The 16,498-nt window shown below is 40.6% G+C and overlaps 1 protein-coding gene across 1 annotated transcript in view; it reads right to left on the bottom strand.

Annotated features, from left to right (window-relative positions):
* Nucleotides 1-981: 981 nt before the first annotated feature.
* The window catches only part of LOC134065821 (uncharacterized), a 36,602-nt gene continuing 21,085 nt past the window's right edge, over nt 982-16,498 (bottom strand). The window contains exons 11-21 of the mRNA XM_062520909.1: nt 15,699-15,782; nt 15,157-15,225; nt 11,256-11,339; nt 10,680-10,763; nt 10,138-10,206; nt 6,236-6,319; nt 5,691-5,759; nt 2,279-2,425; nt 1,675-2,174; nt 1,200-1,413; nt 982-1,074 (exon numbers count right to left, since the gene is read on the bottom strand). Of these exons, the coding sequence (XP_062376893.1) occupies nt 982-1,074; nt 1,200-1,413; nt 1,675-2,174; nt 2,279-2,425; nt 5,691-5,759; nt 6,236-6,319; nt 10,138-10,206; nt 10,680-10,763; nt 11,256-11,339; nt 15,157-15,225; nt 15,699-15,782 (1,497 nt within the window). The remainder of the gene's footprint in view (nt 1,075-1,199; nt 1,414-1,674; nt 2,175-2,278; nt 2,426-5,690; nt 5,760-6,235; nt 6,320-10,137; nt 10,207-10,679; nt 10,764-11,255; nt 11,340-15,156; nt 15,226-15,698; nt 15,783-16,498) is intronic.

The following is a 16,498-nucleotide window of genomic DNA, read 5'->3' as shown; positions in this document are numbered from 1 at the left end:
ATATACAAAGTAGTACGCCCAACAAATTGGATCTATTTCAAAGGTGCGCAAATAAAAGACAGTTAACACATGTTCTAAATTACGCAGGACAATGGGGAAGTCAACCAAGCAGTGGAATAAATGTATGTATGTACCTGCTGGTTGGACACCAATGTCCTCGTGTTCTTCATCCTCCATTCCCTCATCTAGCAGCTGAACTTTCTCTGCAAAATGAAACTTGATATCAGGAAATTATGAATGGGAGACCATTCTTGTCTAAACATACAAAATATGCACGCTAAAGTATTACACATACCGTGAGGTTGAATTTCGATTTCATCGAGATTTTTTCCTTTGAATTCCATTAGTCGGCCTTGTTCAATAGACATTAGCACCTTACTGATTTTTGCGAGTTGCAATGTTCCCTCTGGCAGTCTGTAATATTCTCTGTGCACAACGAGGTCATGTCCTAGGAAATTAGCCAACTGGTCCATTTCCGTTTCCGTCATGTTAAGTACTGTAGATAGAGTGGCAACATGTTTTCTTAACTTCGTGGACTTCAAGGCATCTGGATTTTTAGCACCACATTTTTGGGCGAAGGTGCGAAGGCAGTCTGAGCCTCTGTAATGGAATATTGAGCCGGGTCTGGCAAAAAAGTATGGGTTGCCCCTCTGTATGCCACACTTTTCTCTTGAGCTGACAAGTAATTCTAATGAGCTGACCATCTTTGGTGTCAGAAGTATGGGGACTTTGCGTCCACGTTTGCCTCTGGTTTCTATTCTTGAAAAATGCCGACAGAGCTGTTTTTCTGTTTCACTTAAAGCCCAGTCTATGTCTTCGTGAGGATCAGATTGGTTTCTTAACATGAAGGCTGACAAAGGCATAGAAGAAACTTCACCCTCTCTCCTCCTGTTAAAGAGGATAACACTTGCCAAACACGTTCGTGCTAAACATGACCAACTAAGGTCGGAGGGTTCTTCAGAGAGATGTTTATGATACTCGTCAACCTTTGAGTCCAAATATGAATGCAGTTTCTGGATATCCTCTGTAAAAGGAAGGACCAATGGCGTGTTCCATTTGGCCTCGTGTAGGTTCCTGAGGGCAGTTGAGGATATATAGTCACACCATCTGGTTTCATGTACCTTCTGAAAATCCACCGCTTGGGCAACCAGATCATCATTTCCACTCATTCTACCATTGCTTTCCATGAGTTTGGCTACCTTTTTAAGACTGTGACCAAGCTTCAGAGCAAGGCCTTTGATTTTGAAAGTTTCCGTCTGACTGTCATATCCACATGTGTTCTTTACTGCCTTCACCACTGTCTGGTATTTCTTGGCGTCAATGAGGTCCCTCATATCTTTCACTGGAGTTATGTTCCGTGCAGTCATCAGAAGTCGCCCGAGCTCACGCATCTTCTGCCGAATGTTCTCAAATCTTTTGGGGTTTGAACCACTCTTATTTAGGTGTTGTTGACCCAATTGCAAAATGCTCTCATCATTTTTGACAGTGTGTGTTATTTCATCCTGTGACATAGTACTTAGCACTGTCCAAAGTTTTTCATTAATGTGAGAAGGCCTGGGCTCCATGAAAGCACACATTTTCTGCACCCGTGTCTTCCCAGGGGTTGTGCTGGAATCTTTGGGTTTCATTGGACAAATTTTGACATGTCGCCATAAAAGTTTTTTCATAAAGTACCCATGGCAAAACAAACAATGCAAAAAGTCAGAGTGTTGCGCCTTCATCGTAGGTCTTTTTCGGGGGACCAGTTCACCCCTGCCAGTATTGATGACCGCTGCATTGTGCCTGTAGTTGCCCTCATTTCGAATTGACTGCAAAGAAACCCTCCTCGCTTTCGATCCCTTTGGGTGCATTAAAGCAGATGCTACCTCCCGTTCATTTGCATGAACTTGTTCAAGATGCCTCGCTATTTTGATGAATGGCTTAGAACAAAAGAGGCAAAATTGTTTTTTATTGTAAACTCTAGAGCCATCACTTTTTTTTTGAACTTTTGGAATTGTTATTGCTGTGGATGTGGATGGCTGATCTTCGTTTGTTGGGTCCTTAGGATGATTGATCTTGGGAGACCTGTCTAGAAAATGAATGGCCCCTTTTTTTCTTTTCTTTATGGGTGACGGCATAACAGAAGAACCTTCCGAAGAACTGGATTCTTGATCATCAGGCATGGAGGACTTCATCTGCAGAGTCACATTCATATAGATATTTCATTTAGAAAACAAATCAAAAACAATATTTCATGTCCATACACACCCTCACAGACTCACTAAACTAACTCGCCCACCTGAATAGCCTTTCTTTTCATTATGGGTGGCGGCATAACAGAAGAACCTTCCGAAGAACTGGATTCTTCAGAGGAAGGAATATAATCTTCATCCTCATCTGGAGTAGTTTCAGTGTAGTCCTCATAGGCAATAATGGTTGACTTCATCTGAAAAGTCATATTCATATAGATATTTTATTTAGAAAACCATTCAAAAACAATTGTACAATGTTACAATGATTTTAATTAGGTAGACATGGCTTTTGCAATATTAAACTAGAAAAGCATTCAGATCGCAGACCTCCGCCTGTATTATTCTTCCTAGGTTGTCATACACTGCTCAAAAAAATAAAGGGAACACTGGTTCATAGGAGTATAGCATCAAGTCAGTCACACTTGTGGGATATTGATTGAAATATGTCAACCCACCCGCCACTGTGGCGGGGAAGCAACTAGCCTACTTCTACTTCAAGTTGTTTATTTCATCAGAATGTTACCAGTTGCCACAGAGATAAGAACACACGCCTTGTAGGCTATCAATAATCCTCAACATCGATGGACATGACGATCACAACATTCTGGAACGGCGCGCCTCTCATTGCGTCAGCCTGGCCTACTCTTCCAGTTAACGTGGCAGCTAGATAGCCTACAACTATTGACTATACATTTACAATGAGGCTACCGGTTAATACGTTTAGGTAGGAAATAAATTGAATATATATAACAGATATACCAAACTCCGAGTCATGGTAGTCATGGTTGGCACCCAGCCAATTAAACATGACCAAGGAAAAAGTGAACGGGACAACTCACAATGCCATAGGCTACCACGGTAACCTACCTAAATCATAGAAGTTAACATTGGAAGACACTTATTTTTCTATGACGCCAGAAATATTTTCCTTACCTTCTTAGTTTTTTTGAACATTTACGCTATTCTATGAAAACATGCATCCTTGAACTATGCATGATTTTCCTAAAACCGAATGAAACCTATTTATGTTCACGTACTTCTTAAAGTGACAGGCACTCAATTAGACCTACATATCACCCCTGTATATCATTAAAGACAAGTGTAATCAATAAGAAGCATTCAAATTACTGAATATTTTGAGTAATTATGCATATGCTATAAATTGTTAACAAAATGTATTAAGTGTATTCAAATATGAAATAGAAACAAGACAAGCCATTTTCTGAGCAGGGTTGAGCAGAGATGGGATTGCTACTGCTCTGAATGATCTGTACCCAGCTTAAAGCAATAGTTCGGAATTTTGGACATAAGACCTCATTTCCAACTTAGTCAGGATGATATAGGTCGGTGAAGACCATTTTCAGTGAATTTCTGCCCTTCCTTGAGTTGCAGCGTTCATCTCGAGCTAACCTAGGTGCCGAGATAACGCAAGTCAACGGTAACATCCAGCCTGCCACTGAAAACACTCCACAGAACACCCGAAACAAATAATTTATAACTTCAGATGCACATGCCTGTGTTGATAGAACAATGTTAGAAATAAAACTAACCTTGCATCGCATTGCAATAGCCTACTTTGTTCCCTGTATGGCAGTGGCGGATTGATATTGAGAAACTAGTCCCTCAAAATGTAATAAATCATTGAGTTGCAAGGTTAGTTTTATTTCTAAAATTATTCTATCAACACGGACATGTATATCGATAGTCTGACGTATTAATTGACTTGTCTTGGGTGTGCGGTGGAGTGAGTAAGACTGTTGTTGATGTCAGACTGATGTTACCGTAGAAATGTGTTAGCTCAGAACCAGCTAAGGCAAAGGGGGACGCTGCAACTGAAGGAAGGGGCTAAACGCGATAAAAACGGTCTCCACCGATCTATATCACCTCGGTAAAGTTGGAAATGAGGTCCTATGTCCAAAATTCCGAACTATTCCTTTAAGGCAATAAGGTTTTGCCTATATTTTTGTAATGTAATAGGCCTACACAAGCTGAAATAGTGTGACACTGTCCATCAGTGCTTTCTTATTGAACACAATACCGCGATAATACCGAAAACCGTGATAATTTTGGTCACTATAACCGTGGGGTTAAATTTTCATACCGTTACATCTCTACTTGGCAGTATAATGTATAGAACGGTTGAATATATATTGGCTGGTAAAAATGTTGAGTGGCTGGTAGATTTTAAAATCTACCTGCCACAGTGGCAGGTGGAAAAAAGTTAATTTCCATCCCTGTGCCAAACACTTAGGGGGTATTCACACCTGCCTTGTTTAGTTCGATTAAAACGAACTCAAGTTCGTTTCTTGCTTGGTTCGGACCTTTTTGATTGGTGTGAATACAATCACTCGAACTCTAGTGCGGACCAAACAAGCGGACCGAGACCCAGCTGAGGAGGTGGTCTCGGAGCGGTTCCTATCGAACCCTGGTGCGGTTCGTTTATGGTGTGAAAGCAGACCGACCTCGATCCGACCCAGTTACAGAAATCTACCTTTTTTGGATTTGACGAGCTCCCGTAGTTTTTGCGCATTATGGGAAATGTAGGATAGCTCCGTGACGCACAACAGCTGTAAGCAGCAGTGGGCTAACGCTTTTTTGCCAACAATCATTTGATTTTGCATCTCCTACCCGTTCCGTCTTCCGTAGGCCTGCTGTTAGCATGTTGGACACACATGAGAGCTCTTCTCAGCTGTTTTGTTGCACGTCTTCGTCGTTGCAAAATTACGAGCATGATATTGTTAAACTTGCATCAAACGGTCTTGACGCTCAAGCACTTCTGCAAAGCTGTAACTGTATAAACTATATTGCTAGGATAATAACGAGTACAGTACGCAAACATAATATTTACGTGGGCCAACTTTGACTTTGGCTTCCTATTCTTCACCCCACCTACACGTTTACCAGCCAATGGTTGAACGACCTTAGCACATGTGCTTTTGTTTATAAATTTTGGTCCGGTTGCAATTAATCACGGTGTGAAAGCGAACCGCACTAAAAAAGAAAATAAGAAAAAAAAATTGGTCCGGACCTAATAAGTGAACTAACGGACCTTCCTGGTGTGAATACGCCCCTAAAGTTGAGGGACTGTAATACATCAGTTGTGGGGACCAATTGAAAAAGTCCTACACACACAAAGTTGTGGGGACTAACTAAAGGCATCTGTAACGGTTCTACACACACTTCAATAAAACAGGTAGAATCAAGAAAGGTAGGATAAAACATCAGTTGTGGGGACCAACTGATCAAATTCAAAAAGTCCCGGCATACACTCAGCTTCAATAGGATAGTAAGACGCAAGCTGATGTCAAATAAAATATCAGTTGTGGGAACCAAGTGAAAGCAAAGACTACATATGTTGTAAGACAAAGGGGAAGAAATTGTATGCTATAAACTGTACCCATAGGTCACGTTACTTAGGCTGGCTACGTAGTGCTAACAGAAACATCATGATTATGTTACCTGAGTGGCACATGTTGGGAAATCACTGGTAGAAGGCATATTTTCCAGGCTGCAAGTGGCATCATCACCCTTGATAAGAAGAGAAAGACATGTACACAAAGTGTTAACATGTACCTTATGAATAGACTGTCAGTCATAACAACCGTCTAAACATTTTCACCTTGCACTCACATTTGTATCTTTTTTTAAAAACAGTGCATGTATGCTATAAACTGTATCCATTGCTAAGGTTACTTAGGCTAGCAATGTAGTGCTAACAGACATACAAGCAGCCTCTCTGGTGAGAGGACAAGAATGGTTTCTTTCTTCCTTGCATTTACTCTCTCCTAGTATGATACAGTAAAAGTTGCATGCAATTGAGATTAGTGGCTAACTAGCTATTTAGCAATAGTTTACGCACAGCTCCAGGAGTTATGTTACAGTGAGCAGAAGGATAGCTGTAGAAACTAGTTTCACATGAGGCGTAAACACCAGCGCTATCACTGTGGCCCTAGCCTAACTAATGAATGTCAAATTCCACAACAGGCAAAGACTGATTATCTTACCTGAGTGGCACATGTTGAGAGATCACTGGTTGGGAAATCACTGGTAGAAGGCACATTTTCCAGGCTGCAAGTGGCATCATCACCCTTGATAAGAAGAGAAAGACATGTACACAAAGTGTTAACATGTACGTTATGAATAGACTGTCAGTCATACCAACCTTCTAAACACTTTCACCTTGCACTTAGATTGGCATTCTTTCTTTATTTTATTTGACATGAGTCATGGGCAACGGGTGCAAGAAACCGTGAAGGCCCTACACACAAACCTGACTTCAATATGATAATTAGAAGCAAGTTAAGAAAGGATAAAATATTATTTGTGGGAACAAAGTGAAAGAAATCTTTAAAAAAAAAAACTACAAACCCTTCACACAAACATATTCAACTTCAATATGACAATGCATAGCAAGCTGAGGTAGAATAAATGATCAGTTGTGAAGGCCATACGAAGGAATTTAAAGGGGTGGTTCAGGATTTTGGACATAGGACCTTCACTTCCAAGTTAGCCAGTGTAATATTTATCAGTGGAAATCGTTTCGAACATGTGTCATCCGGTCCTTCCAGCTGCAGAATTCGCAGGTGCTAGGCTAGCGCAAGTCATCAGTATCTTAGGCTGCCACTAAAAAGAGTCTTACCTACTCCACAGTACAGCCAAGGCCAATAAGAATATAATGCCAGACTATCAATGTAAAACTCTGTATTGATAGAAAGATGTTAGAAATACAACTATCCTTGCATTTCAATGATCGCATTAAATTTTGAGGGACCAGTTTCTAAGCAGCGGCGGAGTTTTACCTGCTCCGGTTAGTTACTGAGCCGAAAAGTAAATAGAGAGCGCACTCTAATCGGGACACCTGTGGGGTGTCCTACGAAGCAAGTTAGACAAATCTAGGTTATCTAGACATATCGAGGCTGCACAAAGCCTTAACTCGGGTATTAAGTTAAAGGGATAGTTCGGGTTTTAAGACACAAAGTTATATGGGTTCCCTGTCAGCAACGTTGTGCATCAGCACTGACTTACGTCCCGACAGCGTCCTGTGAGCCGAGATCCAGCCGGTTTTTGATCGTTTTTGATGCTGAAGAAAGTAGTCCGGCAAGTTTCTGGGGTCACGAAAGTAAAGTGTTTTTCTTCTCAAAACCATATGCGTTGAAAAGAGTGATATATTTGCACCACAAACACGTTGTCCAGCTGTCAGTAGCGCGCAGTGATAGGAATCGAGAAAAATAGTGCCAAGATAACGAGGTTTGAATTTTTCCTGGACAACGTTTTTGTGGTGCAAATATATCACTCTTTTGAACACGTATGGTTTTGAGAGGAAAAACACTTTACTTTCGTGACCCCAGAAACTTGCCGGACTACTTTCTTCAGCATCAAAAACCGGCTGGATCTCGGCTCACAGGACGCTGTCGGGGGGTAAGTCATTGCTGATGCACAACGTTGCTGACAGGGAACCCATATAACTTTGTGTCTTAAAACCCGAACTATCCCTTTAAGTGATCCTACGACAGCAGGTATATGATAAATTTGTCAAACTAGGCTTTCAGCTCAGATCTGTGCGCGTTCTCGTGGTTGGGGTGATTTTGACCAATCGGGAAACGTGGAGACGCACAAGACAGCCTAGGTTTAAAAACTATTACTTCCGCATTTATGAGCGGTAGCGAAATCTAGGGCGGTCTTTTTTAGTGTCTAACCTATAACATCAAAAAGTCGATGGTCATCAGATATTGTATGGCATGCATGTCCATAGTAGTGACATATTTGCACGCACAACATAGTTAAAAGCGCCTTCGAGATTCAAAATGTTTGCAGAGGCGGGGCTGAACCTGTTCAAAGTATGACAGATTAGCACATGTGAGAACTTCGTTTTTCAAGATAATGGATTGGTTAGAATTGGTCAGAGGGCGGTGATATTTCACGATTTGAGCTATAACTAAGCATATGACCCGCTCCCGACCAGGTTTGGTTGCGAGCATAAGATTCCATGGTGATACAGCGACGCTAAAACAAATCCACTTTCGTATGACAGCATACCCTGGTTTTGAGCGCAACATACCTCGCTAAGCCACTAATCGAGCTTCGTAGGACACCCCACTGGTAGCCTAGGTAATATCAGTCCGCCGCTGCCATTGCTTATATGCCTACTACCGACATCAGGGAACAAAGTATAACTATTGCAAAGCAATGCAAGGGCAGTTTTATTTCTAACAGTATTCTATCAACACAGACATTTGCATATATTTCATATACCTCAGGTGCACTGTGGAGTGGGTAAAACTGTTTTTACTGGCAGGCTAACACACTGTTGACTTGCAACTCTGCAACTAGAAGGACTGGACAAAACAGTCTCCACTGATAAATATCACACTTGCTAACTTGAAAATGAGGTCCTATGTCTAGAATCATGAACCACCCCTTTAAAAAGGCACGGAATACACTCAGCTACTGCCAAACCAGGGATGGAAATTAGCCACCCACCACCCGCCAAATGCGTGTAGTTTTGCGCGCTGGCGGTTGAAATATGTCAACCCACCCGCCACTGTGGCGGGTAAGCAACTAGCCTACTTCCACTTCAAGTTGTTGATTTCATCAGAATATTACCAGTTTCCACAGAGATAAGAACACACGCCTTGTAGGCTATCAATAATCCTCAACATCGATGGACATGACGATCACAACAAACATTCTGGAACGCGCGCCTCTCATTGAGTCAGCCTGGCCTACTCTTCCAGTTAACGTTGCAGCTAGATAGCCTACAACTATTGACTATACATTTACAAAGAGGCTACCGGTTAATACGTTTAGGTAGGAAATACATTGGATATATATAACAGATATACCCAACTCCGAGTCATGGTAGTTAAGCACCCAGCCAATTAAACATAACCAAGGAAAAAGTGAACGGGACAACTCACAATGCCATAGGCTACCACGGTAACCTACCTAAATCATATAAGTTAACATTGGAAGACACTTATTTTTCTATGACGCCAGAAATATTTTCCTTACCTTCTTAGTTTTTTTGAACATTCACGCTATTATATGAAAACATGTATCCTTGAACTATGCATGATTTTACTAAAACCGAATGAAACCTATTTATGTTCACGTACTTCTTAAAGTGACAGGCACTCAATTAGACCTACATATCACCCCTGTATATCATTAAAGACAAGTGTAATCAATAAGAAGCATTCAAATTACTGAATATTTTGAGTAATTATGCATATGCTATAAATTGTTAACAAAATGTATTAAGTGTATTCAAATATGAAATAGAAAAAAGACAAGCCATTTTCTGAGCAGGGTTGAGCAGAGATGGGATTGCCACTGCTCTGAATGATCTGTATCCAGCTTAAGGCAATAAGGTTTTGCCTATATTTTTGTAATATAATAGACAGTGTCACACTATTTCAGCTTGTGTAGGCCTATCAGTGCTTTCTTATTGAAAATAATACCGCGATAATACCGAAAACCGTGATAATTTTGGTCACTATAACCGTGGGGTTAAATTTTCATACCGTTACATCTCTACTTGGCAGTAAAATGTATAGAACGGTTGAATATATATTGGCTGGTAAAAATGTTGAGTGGCTGGTAGATTTTAAAATCTACCTGCCACAGTGGCAATAAAACAGGTAGAATCAAGAAAGGTAGGATAAAACATCAGTTGTGGGGACCAACTGATCAAATTCAAAAAGTCCCGGCATACATTTAGCTTCAATAGGATAGTAAGACGCAAGCTGATGTCAAATAAAATATCAGTTGTGGGAACCAAGTGAAAGCAAAGACTACATATGTTGTAAGACAAAGGGGAAGAAATTGTATACTATAAACTGTACCCATAGGTCACGTTACTTAGGCTGGCTACGTAGTGCTAAGAGAAACATCATGATTATGTTACCTGAGTGGCACATGTTGAAAAATCACTGGTAGAAGGCATATTTTCCAGGCTGCAAGTGGCATCATCACCCTTGATAAGAAGAGAAAGACATGTACAAAAAGTGTTAACATGTACCTTATGAATAGACTGTCAGTCAAAACAACCTTCTAAACAGTTTCACCTTGCACTTACATTTGTATCTTTTTTAAAAACAGTGCATATATGCTATAAACTGTATCCATTGCTAAAGTTACTTAGGCTAGCAATGTAGTGCTAACAGACATACAAGCAGCCTCTCTGGTGAGGACAAGAATGGTTTCTTTCTTCCTTGCATTTACTCTCTCCTAGTATGATACAGTAAAAGTTGCATGCAATTGAGATTAGTGGCTAACTAGCTATTTAGCAATAGTTTACGCACAGCTCCAGGAGTTATGTTACAGTGAGCAGAAGGATAGCTGTAGAAACTAGTTTCACATGAGGCGTAAACACCAGCGCTATCACTGTGGCCCTAGCCTAACTAATGAATGTCAAATTCCACAACAGGCAAAGACTGATTATCTTACCTGAGTGGCACATGTTGAGAGATCACTGGTTGGGAAATCACTGGTAGAAGGCACATTTTCCAGGCTGCAAGTGGCATCATCACCCTTGATAAGAGAAAGATATGTACACAAAGTGTTAACATGTACGTTATGAATAGACTGTCAGTCATAACAACCGTCTAAACACTTTAACCTTGCACTTACATTTGTATCTTTTTTTAAAAACAGTGCATATATGCTATAAACTGTATCCATTGCTAAGGTTACTTAGGCTAGCAATGTAGTGCTAACAGACATACAAGCAGTCTCTCTGGTGAGAGGACAAGAATGGTTTCTTTCTTCCTTGCATTTACTGTCTCCTAGTATGATACAGTAAAAGTTGCATGCAATTGAGATTAGTGGCTAACTAGCTATTTAGCAATAGTTTACGCACAGCTCCAGGAGTTATGTTACAGTGAGCAGAAGGATAGCTGTAGAAACTAGTTTCACATGAGGCGTAAGCACCAGAGCCATCACTGTGACCCTAGCCTAACTAATGAATGTCAAATTCTGCTTCACAATACTATTTCCACAACAGGCAAAGACTGATTATCTTACCTGAGTGGCACATGTTGAGAGATCACTGGTTGGGAAATCACTGGTAGAAGGCACATTTTCCAGGCTGCAAGTGGCATCATCACCCTTGATAAGAAGAGAAAGACATGTACACAAAGTGTTAACATGTACGTTATGAATAGACTGTCAGTCATACCAACCTTCTAAACACTTTCACCTTGCACTTAGATTGGCATTCTTTCTTTATTTTATTTGACATGAGTCATGGGCAACGGGTGCAAGAAACCGTGAAGGCCCTACACACAAACCTGACTTCAATATGATAATTAGAAGCAAGTTAAGAAAGGATAAAATATTATTTGTGGGAACAAAGTGAAAGAAATCTTTAAAAAAAAAAACTACAAACCCTTCACACAAACATATTCAACTTCAATATGACAATGCATAGCAAGCTGAGGTAGAATAAATGATCAGTTGTGAAGGCCATACGAAGGAATTTAAAGGGGTGGTTCAGGATTTTGGACATAGGACCTTCACTTCCAAGTTAGCCAGTGTAATATTTATCAGTGGAAATCGTTTCGAACATGTGTCATCCGGTCCTTCCAGCTGCAGAATTCGCAGGTGCTAGGCTAGCGCAAGTCATCAGTATCTTAGGCTGCCACTAAAAAGAGTCTTACCTACTCCACAGTACAGCCAAGGCCAATAAGAATATAATGCCAGACTATCAATGTAAAACTCTGTATTGATAGAATGATGTTAGAAATACAACTATCCTTGCATTTCAATGATCGCATTAAATTTTGAGGGACCAGTTTCTAAGCAGCGGCGGAGTTTTACCTGCTCCGGTTAGTTACTGAGCCGAAAAGTAAATAGAGAGCGCACTCTAATCGGGACACCTGTGGGGTGTCCTACGAAGCAAGTTAGACAAATCTAGGTTATCTAGACATATCGAGGCTGCACAAAGCCTTAACTCGGGTATTAAGTTAAAGGGATAGTTCGGGTTTTAAGACACAAAGTTATATGGGTTCCCTGTCAGCAACGTTGTGCATCAGCACTGACTTACGTCCCGACAGCGTCCTGTGAGCCGAGATCCAGCCGGTTTTTGATCGTTTTTGATGCTGAAGAAAGTAGTCCGGCAAGTTTCTGGGGTCACGAAAGTAAAGTGTTTTTCTTCTCAAAACCATATGCGTTGAAAAGAGTGATATATTTGCACCACAAACACGTTGTCCAGCTGTCAGTAGCGCGCAGTGATAGGAATCGAGAAAAATAGTGCCAAGATAACGAGGTTTGAATTTTTCCTGGACAACGTTTTTGTGGTGCAAATATATCACTCTTTTGAACACGTATGGTTTTGAGAGGAAAAACACTTTACTTTCGTGACCCCAGAAACTTGCCGGACTACTTTCTTCAGCATCAAAAACCGGCTGGATCTCGGCTCACAGGACGCTGTCGGGGGGTAAGTCATTGCTGATGCACAACGTTGCTGACAGGGAACCCATATAACTTTGTGTCTTAAAACCCGAACTATCCCTTTAAGTGATCCTACGACAGCAGGTATATGATAAATTTGTCAAACTAGGCTTTCAGCTCAGATCTGTGCGCGTTCTCGTGGTTGGGGTGATTTTGACCAATCGGGAAACGTGGAGACGCACAAGACAGCCTAGGTTTAAAAACTATTACTTCCGCATTTATGAGCGGTAGCGAAATCTAGGGCGGTCTTTTTTAGTGTCTAACCTATAACATCAAAAAGTCGATGGTCATCAGATATTGTATGGCATGCATGTCCATAGTAGTGACATATTTGCACGCACAACATAGTTAAAAGCGCCTTCGAGATTCAAAATGTTTGCAGAGGCGGGGCTGAACCTGTTCAAAGTATGACAGATTAGCACATGTGAGAACTTCGTTTTTCAAGATAATGGATTGGTTAGAATTGGTCAGAGGGCGGTGATATTTCACGATTTGAGCTATAACTAAGCATATGACCCGCTCCCGACCAGGTTTGGTTGCGAGCATAAGATTCCATGGTGATACAGCGACGCTAAAACAAATCCACTTTCGTATGACAGCATACCCTGGTTTTGAGCGCAACATACCTCGCTAAGCCACTAATCGAGCTTCGTAGGACACCCCACTGGTAGCCTAGGTAATATCAGTCCGCCGCTGCCATTGCTTATATGCCTACTACCGACATCAGGGAACAAAGTATAACTATTGCAAAGCAATGCAAGGGCAGTTTTATTTCTAACAGTATTCTATCAACACAGACATTTGCATATATTTCATATACCTCAGGTGCACTGTGGAGTGGGTAAAACTGTTTTTACTGGCAGGCTAACACACTGTTGACTTGCAACTCTGCAACTAGAAGGACTGGACAAAACAGTCTCCACTGATAAATATCACACTTGCTAACTTGAAAATGAGGTCCTATGTCTAGAATCATGAACCACCCCTTTAAAAAGGCACGGAATACACTCAGCTACTGCCAAACCAGGGATGGAAATTAGCCACCCACCACCCGCCAAATGCGTGTAGTTTTGCGCGCTGGCGGTTGAAATATGTCAACCCACCCGCCACTGTGCCGGTAAGCAACTAGCCTACTTCTACTTCAAGTTGTTGATTTCATCAGAATATTACCAGTTTCCACAGAGATAAGAACACACGCCTTGTAGGCTATCAATAATCCTCAACATCGATGGACATGACGATCACAACAAACATTCTGGAACGCGCGCCTCTCATTGAGTCAGCCTGGCCTACTCTTCCAGTTAACGTTGCAGCTAGATAGCCTACAACTATTGACTATACATTTACAAAGAGGCTACCGGTTAATACGTTTAGGTAGGAAATACATTGGATATATATAACAGATATACCCAACTCCGAGTCATGGTAGTTAAGCACCCAGCCAATTAAACATAAACAAGGAAAAAGTGAACGGGACAACTCACAATGCCATAGGCTACCACGGTAACCTACCTAAATCATATAAGTTAACATTGGAAGACACTTATTTTTCTATGACGCCAGAAATATTTTCCTTACCTTCTTAGTTTTTTTGAACATTCACGCTATTATATGAAAACATGTATCCTTGAACTATGCATGATTTTACTAAAACCGAATGAAACCTATTTATGTTCACGTACTTCTTAAAGTGACAGGCACTCAATTAGACCTACATATCACCCCTGTATATCATTAAAGACAAGTGTAATCAATAAGAAGCATTCAAATTACTGAATATTTTGAGTAATTATGCATATGCTATAAATTGTTAACAAAATGTATTAAGTGTATTCAAATATGAAATAGAAAAAAGACAAGCCATTTTCTGAGCAGGGTTGAGCAGAGATGGGATTGCCACTGCTCTGAATGATCTGTATCCAGCTTAAGGCAATAAGGTTTTGCCTATATTTTTGTAATATAATAGACAGTGTCACACTATTTCAGCTTGTGTAGGCCTATCAGTGCTTTCTTATTGAAAATAATACCGCGATAATACCGAAAACCGTGATAATTTTGGTCACTATAACCGTGGGGTTAAATTTTCATACCGTTACATCTCTACTTGGCAGTAAAATGTATAGAACGGTTGAATATATATTGGCTGGTAAAAATGTTGAGTGGCTGGTAGATTTTAAAATCTACCTGCCACAGTGGCAATAAAACAGGTAGAATCAAGAAAGGTAGGATAAAACATCAGTTGTGGGGACCAACTGATCAAATTCAAAAAGTCCCGGCATACATTTAGCTTCAATAGGATAGTAAGACGCAAGCTGATGTCAAATAAAATATCAGTTGTGGGAACCAAGTGAAAGCAAAGACTACATATGTTGTAAGACAAAGGGGAAGAAATTGTATACTATAAACTGTACCCATAGGTCACGTTACTTAGGCTGGCTACGTAGTGCTAAGAGAAACATCATGATTATGTTACCTGAGTGGCACATGTTGAAAAATCACTGGTAGAAGGCATATTTTCCAGGCTGCAAGTGGCATCATCACCCTTGATAAGAAGAGAAAGACATGTACAAAAAGTGTTAACATGTACCTTATGAATAGACTGTCAGTCAAAACAACCTTCTAAACAGTTTCACCTTGCACTTACATTTGTATCTTTTTTAAAAACAGTGCATATATGCTATAAACTGTATCCATTGCTAAAGTTACTTAGGCTAGCAATGTAGTGCTAACAGACATACAAGCAGCCTCTCTGGTGAGGACAAGAATGGTTTCTTTCTTCCTTGCATTTACTCTCTCCTAGTATGATACAGTAAAAGTTGCATGCAATTGAGATTAGTGGCTAACTAGCTATTTAGCAATAGTTTACGCACAGCTCCAGGAGTTATGTTACAGTGAGCAGAAGGATAGCTGTAGAAACTAGTTTCACATGAGGCGTAAGCACCAGCGCCATCACTGTGGCCCTAGCCTAACTAATGAATGTCAAATTCCACAACAGGCAAAGACTGATTATCTTACCTGAGTGGCACATGTTGAGAGATCACTGGTTGGGAAATCACTGGTAGAAGGCACATTTTCCAGGCTGCAAGTGGCATCATCACCCTTGATAAGAAGAGAAAGACATGTACACAAAGTGTTAACATGTACGTTATGAATAGACTGTCAGTCATACCAACCTTCTAAACACTTTCACCTTGCACTTAGATTGGCATTCTTTCTTTATTTTATTTGACATGAGTCATGGGCAACGGGTGCAAGAAACCGTGAAGGCCCTACACACAAACCTGACTTCAATATGATAATTAGAAGCAAGTTAAGAAAGGATAAAATATTATTTGTGGGAACAAAGTGAAAGAAATCTTTAAAAAAAAAAACTACAAACCCTTCACACAAACATATTCAACTTCAATATGACAATGCATAGCAAGCTGAGGTAGAATAAATGATCAGTTGTGAAGGCCATACGAAGGAATTTAAAGGGGTGGTTCAGGATTTTGGACATAGGACCTTCACTTCCAAGTTAGCCAGTGTGATATTTATCAGTGGAGATCGTTTCGAACATGTGTCATCCGGTCCTTCCAGCTGCAGAATTCGCAGGTGCTAGGCTAGCGCAAGTCATCAGTATCTTAGGCTGCCACTAAAAAGAGTCTTACCTACTCCACAGTACAGCCAAGGCCAATAAGAATATAATGCCAGACTATCAATGTAAAACTCTGTATTGATAGTTTTATTTCTAACATCATTCTATCCTTGCATTTCAATGATCGCATTAAATTTTGAGGGACCAGTTTCTAAGCAGCGGCGGAGTTTTACCTGCT

Source organism: Sardina pilchardus, chromosome 19, assembly GCF_963854185.1.
Source record: "Sardina pilchardus chromosome 19, fSarPil1.1, whole genome shotgun sequence".
NCBI lineage: Eukaryota > Metazoa > Chordata > Actinopteri > Clupeiformes > Clupeidae > Sardina > Sardina pilchardus.
The sequence above is the reverse complement of the archived record's forward strand: the minus strand, read 5'-3'. Positions and strand labels throughout refer to the sequence as shown.